The following is a 14,004-nucleotide window of genomic DNA, read 5'->3' as shown; positions in this document are numbered from 1 at the left end:
GTGTAGGCATTTTCTGGTTTTTATAGAGTAGCTTTTTCTCTGTACATATGCATGTAATTCGACTAAACTCCCCAGCTTCTGTGTTCCCCTTCGCTCCCCAGGAAGTCGGGTATTGTCAGGGGATGAGCCAGATCACAGCTTTACTCCTCATGTATATGAACGAGGAAGACGCCTTCTGGGCCCTGGTCAAACTCTTCTCAGGCCCTAAACATGCCATGCATGGTAAGAAAACCCTGTGCTTTATCTAAACAATCAAGGTAGGGAAAAAGGTAGATTAAAACAAAACCAAAGATGCTCACATGAGTTACATACAACAAATTTAATGTATCAGGGCTTGTTGAGTTCATTAGTATTTTTTACTAGTTTCTTCTTTCATTTTTCATTATTGAACTTTTCTAAAACATTTACATTTATTTTCCTTTGTCTTTACTCCAAGGTATATTGCTGGCATTTTAAATTTCTTCCTTATTTGCCCTTGGTCAAAAGAAACTAATTTAGGTTTGGAGGAATTTAAGAACAGGTATATTATTTGGAGAAATAAAAGATGCTTTTAATCAAAACTTTTAGATGGTCATGAAATTATTTCAGTGAAATGTTTACCATTGACTGGATATTGTGATGTATAACACCTTGTCAAAAAAAACCATAATTGAGAAACGACACTTAGGTTTTTAAAGGAAAGGTAATAATTAAGTAGTTTTATATTTCAAGTGTAGTTTTTAGTTTTTTTCGCATAAAATTGGTTCCACTTTAAATAAAAGGTTGATAACGTGTTCTAGGCACTCGATTATTTTGTATCTCAGAACCCGCTGATTTTTTGGTTTTCAAGTTAACCCCGTTTATAATAACTTTTTCCTTGTTTTTGCCAAATTAAGCAATGGACTTTATTTCAGAGAGTTTAGATTACAACTGTTGAGACAGGGTCTTGCTGTGTCACCCAGGCTGGAGTGCAGTGGCGTGATTGTGACTCATTGCAGTCTTGACCTGGGATCAAGCCATCCTCCTGCCTCATTAGCCTCTCTAGTATCTGGAACCACACAGGCATGTGCCTCCATGCCTGGCTAATTTTTTTAATTTTTTTGTAGAGATGAGGTCTCCTTATGTTGACTAGGCTGCTCTCAGTCTCCTGGACTTAAGTGAACCTCCCGCCTCAGCCTCCCAAAATACTGGGATTACAGGTGTGAGCTACAGCCCCACCCTTAGATCACAACTTGTCTTGGAAATAAAAGTGGCATTTGTTCATATATTGCAAAATTATTTTCCCAGTGCCATCAAATTTAAATAATTTTTAACACTAGTTATTCTAAGTATTAATATCAAATTTAAAATAATTTTAACACTAGTTATTCTAAGAATGGATCTTCCAAGTTCAGTTTGTGAATAAGCTTTGTGTGGTGGGGAACCTGCTATATATTTAACGTACTGTTTTAATATTTTCAAAATTATGACTTTCTATAGCCCATGGTTTGTGAAGTCTCACACTCTGACCATGTGAGGATATTATGTGTGTGTGTAAGAGTGAGGGGGGTATGTATGTGTTTGCAATTGTCTTTCTACCTTAGTGTTCCTTGCCAATTACTTAACAAATACCATCTACATGGTAACTGGGTCTGGGCACTTTGCATCTAGTAAATAGACTCTAAAAGTAAGACATGTTATTATATTGAGTTGCCATCCAGTAGGCAATATCATTCCAAAAGGCATCTTGAAGAAAGCCGCTCTTCCCTGTCAGTCTTTATTTTGCTTTCCCTTGGGATTGTGTTGCTGATCTGTCTTGAGGTACAATAGAATGCAAATTTAAGTGGTGTGTAATTATGTGCAAGACTGTCCAATTTTAGGAAATGGTCATTTCTTTTAAACCTATTTGATAGCTTACCTTCAGCAATTATTGTCACTAGACTAACCTATAAAACAATATTCTACTATCCTAACATTTACACTTAGCATGCAGTTTGGCTCATTATTAAGGGTAAGTTTACACTTACCGTTAGACTTGTTTGTTTCTATGTCTGCCTATGAAATGTTATAACAAAGGGTTACCTCAGTACTTTGCATTTCCAGTGTGAAGGTGGTTTCACTTATAAATGTATGGAATCGAAGCTAAGGCTGAAAATATAAAATATGAGATCTGGAACATCAGTGGAAAATGAAGAACTGTTAGGTTTCTTAGCATTCTTGAGCTAGTTATTACTGAACTTTATTGACTTTTTCAAAATCAGACTTTTCTTGAAATTTTTTCAACTTCCATTCCTATCACATTGACCATGAAAGTGGCACTGATAGATATGGATTTTTTTTTTTTAATGAAACCATTTCACTGAAAAATATTACTAAAGGAGGAATAGAATCTCCGTCTCTGGAAATTTTTACACACACCCTAGAAAACTGAGAACTAGTTAAGAAATAATTCTGCCCAGTAGATGATAAAGCACCATTGCCCAATAGTGTGTGCCTCAGATTCTTGGTGGAATGGAGTTTCATTTTGGGGCAACAGACTTTCTGGGGGGAAAATGGACTCCAAGATCACATGAATGTGGGAGACTGAGTGAAAGAAAAACAAGTTTTATTAAGTCTAAAAGGCAAGAACATTAATAAGCTAAAATGCCTTATGAGTATCTAAGGAGGATATAAATGTGTCCTCTGGTTTCTTTTTCAAAAGCATAGAACGTCTGTTAACGTCTTTCAGAGTTGCACGGAACCCAGGTTGGATCCTAATGTAGAAGAATCATCAAGTCTGTTGAGTGGACTTTCTTTTTAATGGATTGTATAGAATATCATGAAGAAAAATAGATGTAAAGTTCAATGAGTTAAATACACAAAATTAATGCTAACCATTTGTAATTTGTTACTTCTTAGATATGGATTATATTGTATAGTCGCGGGATAAAGTACCATTTTTGATACAACATTGATCATCTAGCGCCTGTGTTTTTAGCAGATGTTAAATATAGCTTTTTAGGAAAGGATTAAAAAGCGATTTAAAACTTTGGAAACTTTATACTAATGAAATTCTTAGAGTAAGCCTGAAAAAAAGTAATAAATTGTTACTTAACGTATTAAGAGTAAAACAAAATAACTAGTCAGGGTTGGAATAATATATTAAAAATATATGCATTTAAGATATGGCCCAATATCTTAAAAGAACAGATAATCTTGATAAATGTCTTCAGTGTCCTTTCTTTTTTTTGAAGGTTTCCCTTTAAATTCAAAAATACAAAGTTATAGAAGATCTTTAGCAAACAAATCCTAGGCTAAAAGTTTCAATACCCAAAGCTTATATACGGTTATTTCCTGGGTAGGGAGAAAAAATATTTTGGTAACTGCTGGATGTTTCTTTTTATTTTTGACAGTTACAAATGAAAGATGTTGCGTTTTAAGATTGGAGGGTTTTGTTGGTATTGTTTATGAAATGCTGTTTTTATGTTTGTATTCTAGGCTTTTTTGTCCAAGGTTTTCCTAAACTCTTGAGGTTTCAAGAACATCATGAAAAAATACTGAACAAATTTCTGTCCAAGCTTAAGCAACACTTGGTAGGTAGATGTGACACTGACTTATACCCACCTACCCCCACTCCCCCAAAAAAAGCTGGGATAATTAAATTGTCTTTGGTCCAATTACCTTATTAATTTATAGTGTCATCCATTTCATTTACTATGCAGTTATAATTCCCAGTTGTTTACAAAACATTAGATTTGTAAAATTTAATATTGATAGGCTATCACAGTTCTTACTGAGGGATTTGAACTTCTTTGAAACTAATAATACAAACAATGTGATAATTTAAAGATATGGGATCTCCTAGTTGTTTTGGAGGTTTCTTCATTGTACAGAAAGTATTTTTTCAGGGTCACAGAAACTCGTTGTTAGTGAACTGTATATATATGCCTTACTATAAAACCCAGTAGTTTAGTAAAACAAAGATAGCTCACTGTAAAATATATTAAAGAGAGTCTAAGTGTTGTATTACAGTCCTGTCATAAGAGGAATTTATTCTTGGAGTGATTTTGAGAAGTAAATGTGTTTAGCTTTGATAGCTGCATCCAACAGCTTTCCTTAGTATTATTTTGTTAAATTTAGTTTGCTACAATCCAGAAATTGTGAGCTCTTTGTTTTTTCAGGATTCTCAAGAAATCTACACAAGTTTTTATACAATGAAATGGTTTTTTCAGTGTTTCCTTGATCGTGTAAGTATTTATTTACAAAACTCAGTCATAAAATTATAAATACAAGGTGAGGGGAAGCTGTTAACCTTATTTTTGTTTTGTTTTGCTTTTAATTATAGACTCCCTTTACACTAAACCTCAGAATATGGGATATCTACATCTTTGAAGGAGAACGAGTTCTTACTGCTATGTCTTACACAATCTTAAAATTACACAAAAGTAAGAAAATGCTTAAACTCTAAAATTTCATCAAAAATTGAGGCTTATTTAACTTTGATTTCTCATTCCCCACCCTACTTCAAATTCATTGTCTTTTAATAGTGGTTTAAATTTTTTTTGAAAATCAGTGGAGAAATTACCATCAATTGGTAATGTACTTTTGTAAGTTCTTTCTCATGACCAGAAGCTTACTTCACTGCAAAGGTCTTTGGTTCTTTTCTGTTTATATCAGTGTTATTTTCACACTTTTATAGAATGCAGTTAGTTGGTTTCACTAGTAATATTTTTCGTTAAGTATTTGTTTCCACTGGGATCCCTTGTCCTTTTCATCAGTCTGAATCTCAAGTTTGTGGTAAGAGAAGGAAGACCAAAGAAACCAGGCCCCTTAGTTCAAGGGGCTGGAGAGAACGTTTTCTATTACTGTTTCCTTCATCCAGGGAGAATAGCACCCTGCTGAACTGTAGGTGGGAGCACACAGACCCACTTCTCTACCTCAGTGGATTATGGCCTCTGGGGCAAGTTCAGCCAGTGTCTATAGGCAGATAAATGCAGCAAGATTAAAAAAAAAAAAAAAAAAAAAACTGGAGAATTTTTAGTCTTCAGTTGCAATATATTTTAAGGGCTCTATAAATTTGATATGTTATGCCTTACTTTAAAATAAAGAAATGAGATTTTTTTCATGAAGAACCTTATTCATCTTTAAAGTCTCAATTCAGCCTTAAAAATTCTGTGACTTCTCTTGTAGCTATGCAGAAAAGAAAATCATTGAAAGCTCTAGAGCTTCATATGTACACGTACTTCTTATCTAGGTCATACCACATAGTTTCATGTTCATTGTGCACTCAACTCTCTTAGGTTATTCTTGAATGATCTGTTCTGCTTCCCAATTAAATTATAAACTAACTGAGTGCACAGGGTCTTGTTTATAGTTTTTCTCTCTGCTGTGCTTGGCATTGTTCTAAGTACATGTTACGGACTTTACTATAAGATTGGTTGGTTGCTTACTTGAAAAGGCATGGACTGCAGGAGTGCCAGATTATCCATACTTCAGATAGGAATGAAAATGCCCTTTAAAAGCACTTTTGTTATGTTTAGTTTTTTCAAGAAAAGGACTCAGAATTGTTGTGGTTCACTTCCTTTATACTCATTTCCCCAACTAATGCACCAGAACAAAACAATTGACTATGAATTGTCTTCCAGGATTCAGGTCTGTCATCTGATCTCGTGAAATCTCTTTTCCTTCCTCCCTGCACCTGCCCCTGACACTGCCTTTTGCCTCCCCACCCCCCACCTCTCTCCCTCCCTCCCTACCCTTCTCCCCCTCTTCCCCTCTCCCCCTCTCTGTCTCTGTCTCTCCCCCTCTCCCCCCCCATCCTCCCCCCCCCCCACTTTCTTTCTGGATTGTTAAGGGATCAAAATAGAGAACAGAAGTACAGTTTTTATTAAGAGATGTTAGCTTAATGTTCCCTCAAGAATGAGGAAGTAAAAACATAATATATTTCTTTGTAGCTCTCATCTGCTTCTTAAATTGTTCTACTTATATGACCCTTGGTTAATTTTGACAAGTAAAAAGTTTCTTCACCCTTATAAATAAACGTTAAGCATAGCAACTACTTTACATGCTACCGTATCATTAGACTAAATGAGCTGTGGACAAATCTGCTGCTGTGTGTTTTTCTTGGTTAGAGACTTACATGAAGTTCCGTCTCCACCATATAAAGCTTCCGAAATGGAAGGGTGGCTGCGGGATGGGAGGAGATGCTGGTTCAAGTTTCAGTTAGACAGGAGGAACAAGTTCTGGAGAGCTATCATACAGCATGGTGACTATAATTTATAATAATGTACAGTATACTTGAAAATTGCTGAGAGTACATCTTAAATCTTCTCACTACAAAAAGATAAGTATGTGAGGTAATGATGTGTCAATTAGCTTGACTTAGTCATTCCACAGTGTATACATATATCAAAGCATATTGTCTATCACAGATATATACAATTTGTCATTAGCCAATTAAAAAAGAAAAACTCTTTCTGGGCATATTAACCAATAGTTGGCTAAAGCTCATAAAAAATTTTTTCCTTCCTTTTTGTTTTTTTTCTTACTGATTGTCTTAAAAATACGTTGTTACTGGAGGTTCATCACACAGTGGTTTTAAATAGTAAAAAATCAAAAACCACCTAAATGGCCATTACTAGAAGACTGATTAAGTAAATTACAATGCATACATATAGTGCACTCTTTTACAGCTGTTGATGATGTAAAATCATGTTTGTTGAAATGAGAGATATCAGTGATACATTATTGAATGGGAAAAAAAGCGAAAAGGGGAATAACTTGAAAAGTATAATTTGGATTCTTCAATTGATATACATAAATACTTGTAAATACCCGGATCTACCTGTAGGGTATTATGTAATGAGGTGTATTATGTAGGGTATTATGTAATGAGCAGATTTTTACTTTCTGCTTTGTGTTCATATTTAATTTGAATGTCTTTTTCCAAGAAAATGAATTTCATAAGTAGAAATAAAACTCACAAAATTAATAATCCAGATGTTCTGGGAAATTCTGAAACAGTAAGAAATGCAGACTTAAAAATGGGGCTTGTTGGAGCTCCATATCAATAAAAGAGAAAGGCCTCATGCCGGCTGAGGTAGTCATTCTGTGTCTGTCTCTAAGAAGCTCTTGCCCTGGGGTAATACTAATGCCTAGGTGTGGTTATTCCAATGAGGAAGTATTAGCCAGTATTATCCTCCCATCCTTTCTCCCAGTAAACTTTCCTGCTTTTCTCTGTGGCTGCTTTAATATCAGGCAATATTTTTGTCTTACTGAGTTTTAATGATGTCCTCAATGCCGTATGTAAGTAGTATGCTGTTTGTGCCCTTTTTAATGCCCTTTTACACTACACCTGAATATAATAGAATATCTTCCTACCTAAAGTAGCTATTGACTCGGCATTTTCATTTCTCTTATCCTTTCTTAGAACATCTAATGAAATTGTCCATGGAAGAACTTGTAGAATTTTTTCAGGAGACCCTGGCAAAGGATTTTTTCTTTGAAGATGATTTTGTGATAGAGCAACTTCAGATTTCTATGGCAGAACTAAAGCGGGCAAAGTTAGACCTTCCAGAACCTGGTAAGAATTACCCCAATACTTTATATCTACATTATAATTAAGATTGGAAGACATGGCATAATTAACATGGGCTGTTTCTTGCCCACAGTGTAAGCATTATACTTGTGATGACATAACGTGGATGAACGCCTTAACAGCTCAGCTGCTTTGGCTTTTTCCTTATTTTAGGGAAAGGCAAGTAAACATAGTAATTAAATCTGCCTCTCTTGATAGATGACTGTACGGTTCCTGCTTACATTTAGAAGTTTGGTTGGCAAATACTGTTGTTTGACAGAAGTAGCCATGGTGCTTTAAACTAGCGTGACAATAAGCTTTTTTTGCTTTCTTCATCTCATTTTGTGAAACCATATACAATAGTAAGTAGAGCAAGTAAAAGCCCCATCTTATAGATGAGGAAATGGATGCTTAAGTGCCTAAGTGGCTTAAATATGAAGCCACAGAACCACCAAATAGCATTACTGAGACTGGAGGCCAGTTTTTCTGACTACTAGCCCAGGGCTCTTTGTAGTATGCTGCAGTATAGATAATATATTTTACTCACTTATTGTACGACATTTTTCAGCACCTACTAACAGGTTTTCTGCTAGGTACTACTTTGCTGGGGATTTAAGAACTGAAGAGAAAGATGAGAGCAAGCTCTCAGGGTGTGCACTGGAGAGCTAGATTGTACGAGAATGATAACAGAGGGTGAATGGGGCATTACTAGAGCTAGCTGTAGGGTAAATGGGAGAGGGGCAGAAGGAGGGGAGTGCAGGGAGGGAAGAAAATGAAAATGTCGAAAGATCACAGGAGGAATAACTTTGAAAGTTTCGACCAGATAGTACTTGACCATGTATGTCTTGAGAAAAAGTTACTTTTGCTTTTCTTCTTTCTTACCTTTGTTGCAGTGGATGAGTGTAGTAAGAGGCTAGGGAAGTGGAAGGTCACAGGCGAGAGATGAAAAGTAAAGAAAGTCAGTTATGTATGCCCTCAGGTAGAGGTGAGGTAGATGGCGTTTCCTCATCAGTGTGTCATGTTGGCTGTGTCTGTACAGAAGGACAAGCAGTACTTTCATGGAAAATACATTTTTCCTTTTGATAAAAACCAAGATGTTCGCTTTTATTTACTTAATTGAGAAGGGTCTAATCAGCACTGCTCCGAGGTTTGCTCAAGGTCATCCAGGTTCCTAGGAAGCAACCCTCGCAGCAGTAATGGGGTGTGGGCCTAGGCCTTGTGGAGCGTTGCCTTTGTTAGGTGAGGTCAGCCCTCTCCTGTTCAGTGTAATGACATCCATTTTCTACCACCATTTATTTTTATTTATTTATTTTATTCTACTATCATTTATTTTTAAATATCTTGCCTCCTCCTAAAAAGAGGTCAAGGCAAATTTTAGTAAAAGTCAAATATAGAGGAAAAAATATAGAACTATTTAAACATGAGATAATTCAAAACCTGTGTCATGAATTGTGATGGTGGTGACTTAGCATCTAATTAGCAGCTAATATTTATTGGATATTTACTGTGTGCCACATACCACAGGTGCTGTCTCACTTAATCTCTACAGATAACTCATAAAAGTGCTCATCTACATTGTACAGATAGGGAAACCTAGTAGTAGTAGTCTGTAAGATCATTTTACCAGGAAATGATAGAATGGGGACAGAGAATGGGGCAGGGGAGAAAAGAGGAGGAATAAATAATAGCAGAATCATGCTCTGATCATACTGGCAGTGAAGGTAGAATGGATAAGGCATCTCTACATTTTCTAGCACGACCATCTGCCTTTCATCGCCTGCCTCTCATTCTCTTTAAATTGTTGTGAACTGTATATGGAACACTAAGATAATTAAATGAACATCATACCAAGAAATTTCCATGTCACATCTATCCTTTTAAAAACCTACATGAGGCCGGGCACAGTGGCTCACCCCTGTAATCCCAGCACTTTAGGAGGCCGAGGAGGGCAGATCACGAGGTCAGGAGATCGAGACCATCCTGGCTAACACGGTGAAACCCCGTTTCTACTAAAAATATAACAAATCAGCTGGACGTGGTGGCAGGCCCCTGTAGTCCCAGCTGCTCAGGAAGCTGAGGCAGGAGAATGGCGTGAACCCGGGAGGCAGAGCTTTCAGTGAGCCGAGATCGCGCCACTGCGCTCCATCCTGGGCGACAGAGCGAGACGCCGACTCAAAACAAAACAAAACAAAACAAAACAAAACAAAACAAAACCAAACCTACATGAACATGCCACTTCCTTTTGACTCCTTACATAATGTGGCAGTGTGAACTCCCCCCGAGTCATGTGCAATGACGCCTGTTTTCCTAGGCCCACATGAACACATGGTGCTGTTACATTTTAAAATGTTTACTGATTGGATAGAATCTTCCATTGTTGTTCTGATTGGTAGTTCTTTGAGTATCTTTCTTAGATATCTTTGGGTCATCCTTCTTTCTTTTTCTGTGAACGTTCCCGTTCATCTGTTGCCCATTTTTCTATTGGTCTGTTCATACAGGTTCTTGTTAAGGAGACTGGCCAGTTTATTATGTGTTGCAGACGCCTTCCATACAGCTTTCCCTGTGGCTTCTTGCTTTTGTGTTTTTTGTAAAGAATTTTCCACATGCTGGATGAAGTGTTTTTTCTTAAGTACCCATATTTCTCTTCTAACATTTATATATTTTTAATGCTTATGGGTACAACTTCATTGAGATATAATTGAGTATGATGAAATCTTTAGCTCATCTAGAATTTACTTTTTGTTACAGAATAAGAACTCAGCTCTGCTTGTTTTCCAAACCATTAGTCATGTGGATTAGTGGCATTTATTAAATTACATTTTGACACTCTATTCTGTTCCATTGCTCTCTGCTTTTCCAATTACACTTTTTAAATATGACACAGGGTCTCACTCTGTTGCCCAGGCTGGAGTGTAATGGCGCAATCATGGCTCACTGCAGCCTTGACCTCCCGGCTCAAGTGATCCTCCCACCTCAGTCTCCCCAGGTGGCTGGGACTACAGGCACATGCCACCATTCCTGGGTAACTTTAGTATTTTTTGTAGAGGCAGGGTTTTGCCATGTTGCCCAGGCTGGTCTCAGGCTCCTGGACTCAAGCAATCTGCCCACCTCAGCCTCCCAAAGTGCTAGGATTACAGGAGTATCTGGCCTCCAGTTACACTTTGAATATCTATTAGGGCAAATGTCCCCTCATTACTTTGTATTATTTTGTCAAGTTACAAAAAAGAATCCACTAGTATTTTAGTGGTATTCAGATACAGTGTTTTATTAATATTGAGATTACACTGACATTAAGGATTTTTGAGAGAAAATTGGTGTTTTAAAAATTGAGTTAGAAATAAGTAAAAGCTTTTATTTTATAGTTGTTGAGGTTTGTTTTCTTCATGTGACTGTGAGACATTTCTGGTCTCACATTCTGCCCCCCACACGTGTACCATATGAAACGTGGCTGTCAGCAGGTGGTCACTGGACAACCCTAGGTGTGCTACAGACCTGCCATTTCCCCACAGCCTCAGGTGTGTGGACATCGCTGCTGCCACTGGCGTTGGAGCCTAAGCAGGGGCTCTGCAGAGGAGACCCTAACAGAGTGAAGGCAGGGGTGCCACGTCCTACGGGGGATAATTGTATCTTTTATTGCTATTGCAAGTTGAAGCTTTTCTTCCATTTCTTTCTAACTGATTAGGAAAACTCTCGGTATCCTTTTAATAATATTTTTGTAGCCAATATATTTGATCAATTATCTTAGGTTTTCTAAGATTTAAGATACATAATCTTATCTTCAACAAATAATAGTTCTTCCTCTTACTTTTCAGTATTCATGCATCCTATCTCTTTTTTAGAGAATAGCTAGAAAGTATTCAGCTATTATTGTTTTTAAGTTTTCTTGAAAAATTAAAGTGCTTGCTCAGTTTTTTTTAATGCCTTTTGAACATAAGTTAATCATTTTTTTCCCTTTAAAACCTTTTCACGTTAATAATTTTGTTAATATACTTCCTAGTGGTGAACAATTCATTGCAATTCTTGGATAAACTTTACTTGGTTGTTATAAATTATTCGTTTATAGTACTGCTGATTTATACTCTCTAATATTTTACTTAACATTTTAAATGGTTATTCCTGAGATTTCGTTGCAGTTAACCAAAACGTTTGTGTGTTGTCAGGTTACACTGTCCTCATAATGTGGACGCCTTCCTTCTTTCTCTGTGTTCTGGAACTTTTACAGAAATTAAAATTATTCCTTAACAGCCCAAAAATATATTTGTGAAACTATTTCCATCTGATATAATCGTTTTGGGGATTAATGTTTTGATTTGTTTTATCTTCTAAGGTCAATGTGGGTCATTTGGTCATTTATATTTTCCTAGAAAGCTTTTCATTTCTAGTTTCTTAATATATTTATGTAAGGTTTTGCAAAGCAATCTCTTATGGTTCTTTTATCTTTATATCTGTAACAATCCTACATTTTCATTTCTCACTTTCTTTGTACCTTCTCCCACTCTTTGATAAAATTATCCAGAATTTAGTCTTTAGTAATTGGCTTGTATCAAGAATCAGCTCTTGAATTAGTTAATTCTGATTTTCCTAGTTTATTTCTTCTTTTTTCCATAAAGTCAAATGCTTGGCTGGGTACAGTGGCTCACGCGTGTAATCCCAACACTTTGGGAGGCCAAGGCGGGCAGATCACTTGAGGTTAGGGGCTCGAGATCAGCCTGGCCAACATGATGAAACCCTGTCTCTACTAAAAATACAAAAATTAGCGGGGCGTGGTGGCAGGCACCTGTAATCCCAACTACTCGGGAGGCTGAGGCAACAGGATTGCTTGAACCTGGGAGACAGAGCCTGCAGTGAGTCAAGATCGCACCACTGCACTCCAGCCTGGGTGACAGAGCAAGACCCCGTCTTGAAAAAATAATAATAATAAAAAGTCAAATGCTTTATTTATTTCATAGTATGGGGGTGGTTTGTAAAAGTTTTGAAAGGCATGTCTTTTCTTTTGCTGTATTCATGTCTATGTTTTTTTGACATGTAGTTTTTTATCATTGTTATAGTCTACACTGTCTACCATTTAAATTTTTGGTTTTCATTGACTAGATTTGTGTGAAGAGGAGTTTTGTGGGGGTTTTTGTATGTGGGTGTGGCATCTTTTCTTTTAATTTTACTTATGAAAACTATAAAAAATACAGAGAAATATGATGTAAAAATTGCAAATGATCACCCATATGCCCACCTCATAGATTTAACTATTGTTAGCATTTTTGTAACTTTATTTTATTTCTGTATGTTTTGTAGGTGCTGTTGAAACATTTTTTATAACTTTTTTATTGTGAAACTGTTCAAACATATTCAGAAGTAAGGAAATGTATAATGACTTTCTCCCAGGTACCCATTGCCCAGCTTATTTGAACAATTTTAAAGTGAAAATAAGGACATCAGGATACTTCAGCTCAAATACTTGTCTCTGTAGCCAAGAAACAAGGACCTTCCCCCAGCCAACCAAAATGCCATTGCTACACTAACAAGTGTAACAGTGTGACTACAGTGTGACTCCTCAGAATCATCTTATGCCAGCTCCATGTGGGAATATTTCCAGTTGTCCCTTAGGCTGCCTTTTAAGCTGTTTTTCTCACCAGCACTTAGTCAGGGCTACATTTTGTATTTGTCTTACAGGCTTAAGTCGCTTGACAGGGAGCAGTACTCCTTTCCTCTTCCCTCCTCTTCACCCTACCTTTTGTTTTCCTCTGAATGACACTGACCTGCTGAAGAGCGTAGTCCCGCTGTTCTGTGGAATGTCCCACACTCAGGAGTTGTCTGGTTTTTCTTTTCTGGTGTTCTGTGTAGTTTCAGCAAACTAGAAGCTAGATGTAGCAGTTTAATAAGATTTAGATTAGACAGGAGTCCCACAGTGACTACTGTTTTCTTAATTTTGGAGATGCTGAGTTCGATGATGATAATCATATCTTTTTGTTTTAAAATAAAGGTTTTTTTAATAAAAAAAATCTTTTCAGTTAGCAGGTAATCTGTGGATGATGTCTTGACACTGTATGGTGATGTCCTGTTTCCCTTTAACGCTTGCCCTCATGCTTTTAGCTTCCATTGATAATCCTTGCCTATATCAAATTTCTTCAGAGGTTGCAAAATAGTGATTTTCAAATTCAGTGATTTCTTTTACTTTTTTTTTTTTTTTTTGAGACGGAGTTTTACTCTTGTTTCCCAGGCTGGAGTGCAATGACATGATCTCTGCTCACTGCAACCTCTGCCTCCCAGGTTCAAGTGATTCTCCTGCCTCAGCTTCCCAAATAGCTGGGATTACAGGCATGTGCCACCATGCCCGGCTAATTTTGTATTTTTTTTAATAGAGACGGGGTTTCTTCATGTTGGTCAGGCTGGTCTCGAACTCCTGACCTCAGGTGATCCCTAAGTGCTGGGATTACAGGCGTGAGCCACCGCACCCAGCCTCTTTTACATTTTTTTTTTTTTTTTTGGCAAACTTT

The 14,004-nt window shown here is 36.8% G+C and overlaps 1 protein-coding gene across 9 annotated transcripts in view; it reads left to right on the top strand.

The window, feature by feature from the left end:
• USP6NL (USP6 N-terminal like) overlaps positions 1-14,004 on the top strand; it is a 150,986-nt gene that overhangs the window by 120,401 nt on the left and 16,581 nt on the right. For all 9 annotated transcript variants that reach the window (XM_032155668.2, XM_058431416.1, XM_058431403.1 and 6 more), the window contains 5 exons: positions 102-222; positions 3,436-3,530; positions 4,119-4,184; positions 4,283-4,382; positions 7,367-7,519. In XM_032155668.2, coding sequence (XP_032011559.1) covers positions 102-222; positions 3,436-3,530; positions 4,119-4,184; positions 4,283-4,382; positions 7,367-7,519 — 535 coding nt within the window. The remainder of the gene's footprint in view (positions 1-101; positions 223-3,435; positions 3,531-4,118; positions 4,185-4,282; positions 4,383-7,366; positions 7,520-14,004) is intronic.

Source organism: Hylobates moloch, unplaced genomic scaffold (assembly GCF_009828535.3).
Source record: "Hylobates moloch isolate HMO894 unplaced genomic scaffold, HMol_V3 SCAFFOLD_2, whole genome shotgun sequence".
NCBI classification, from domain to species: domain Eukaryota; kingdom Metazoa; phylum Chordata; class Mammalia; order Primates; family Hylobatidae; genus Hylobates; species Hylobates moloch.
Note: the sequence above shows the minus strand (reverse complement) of the source record. Positions and strands in the feature narration are given on the sequence as shown.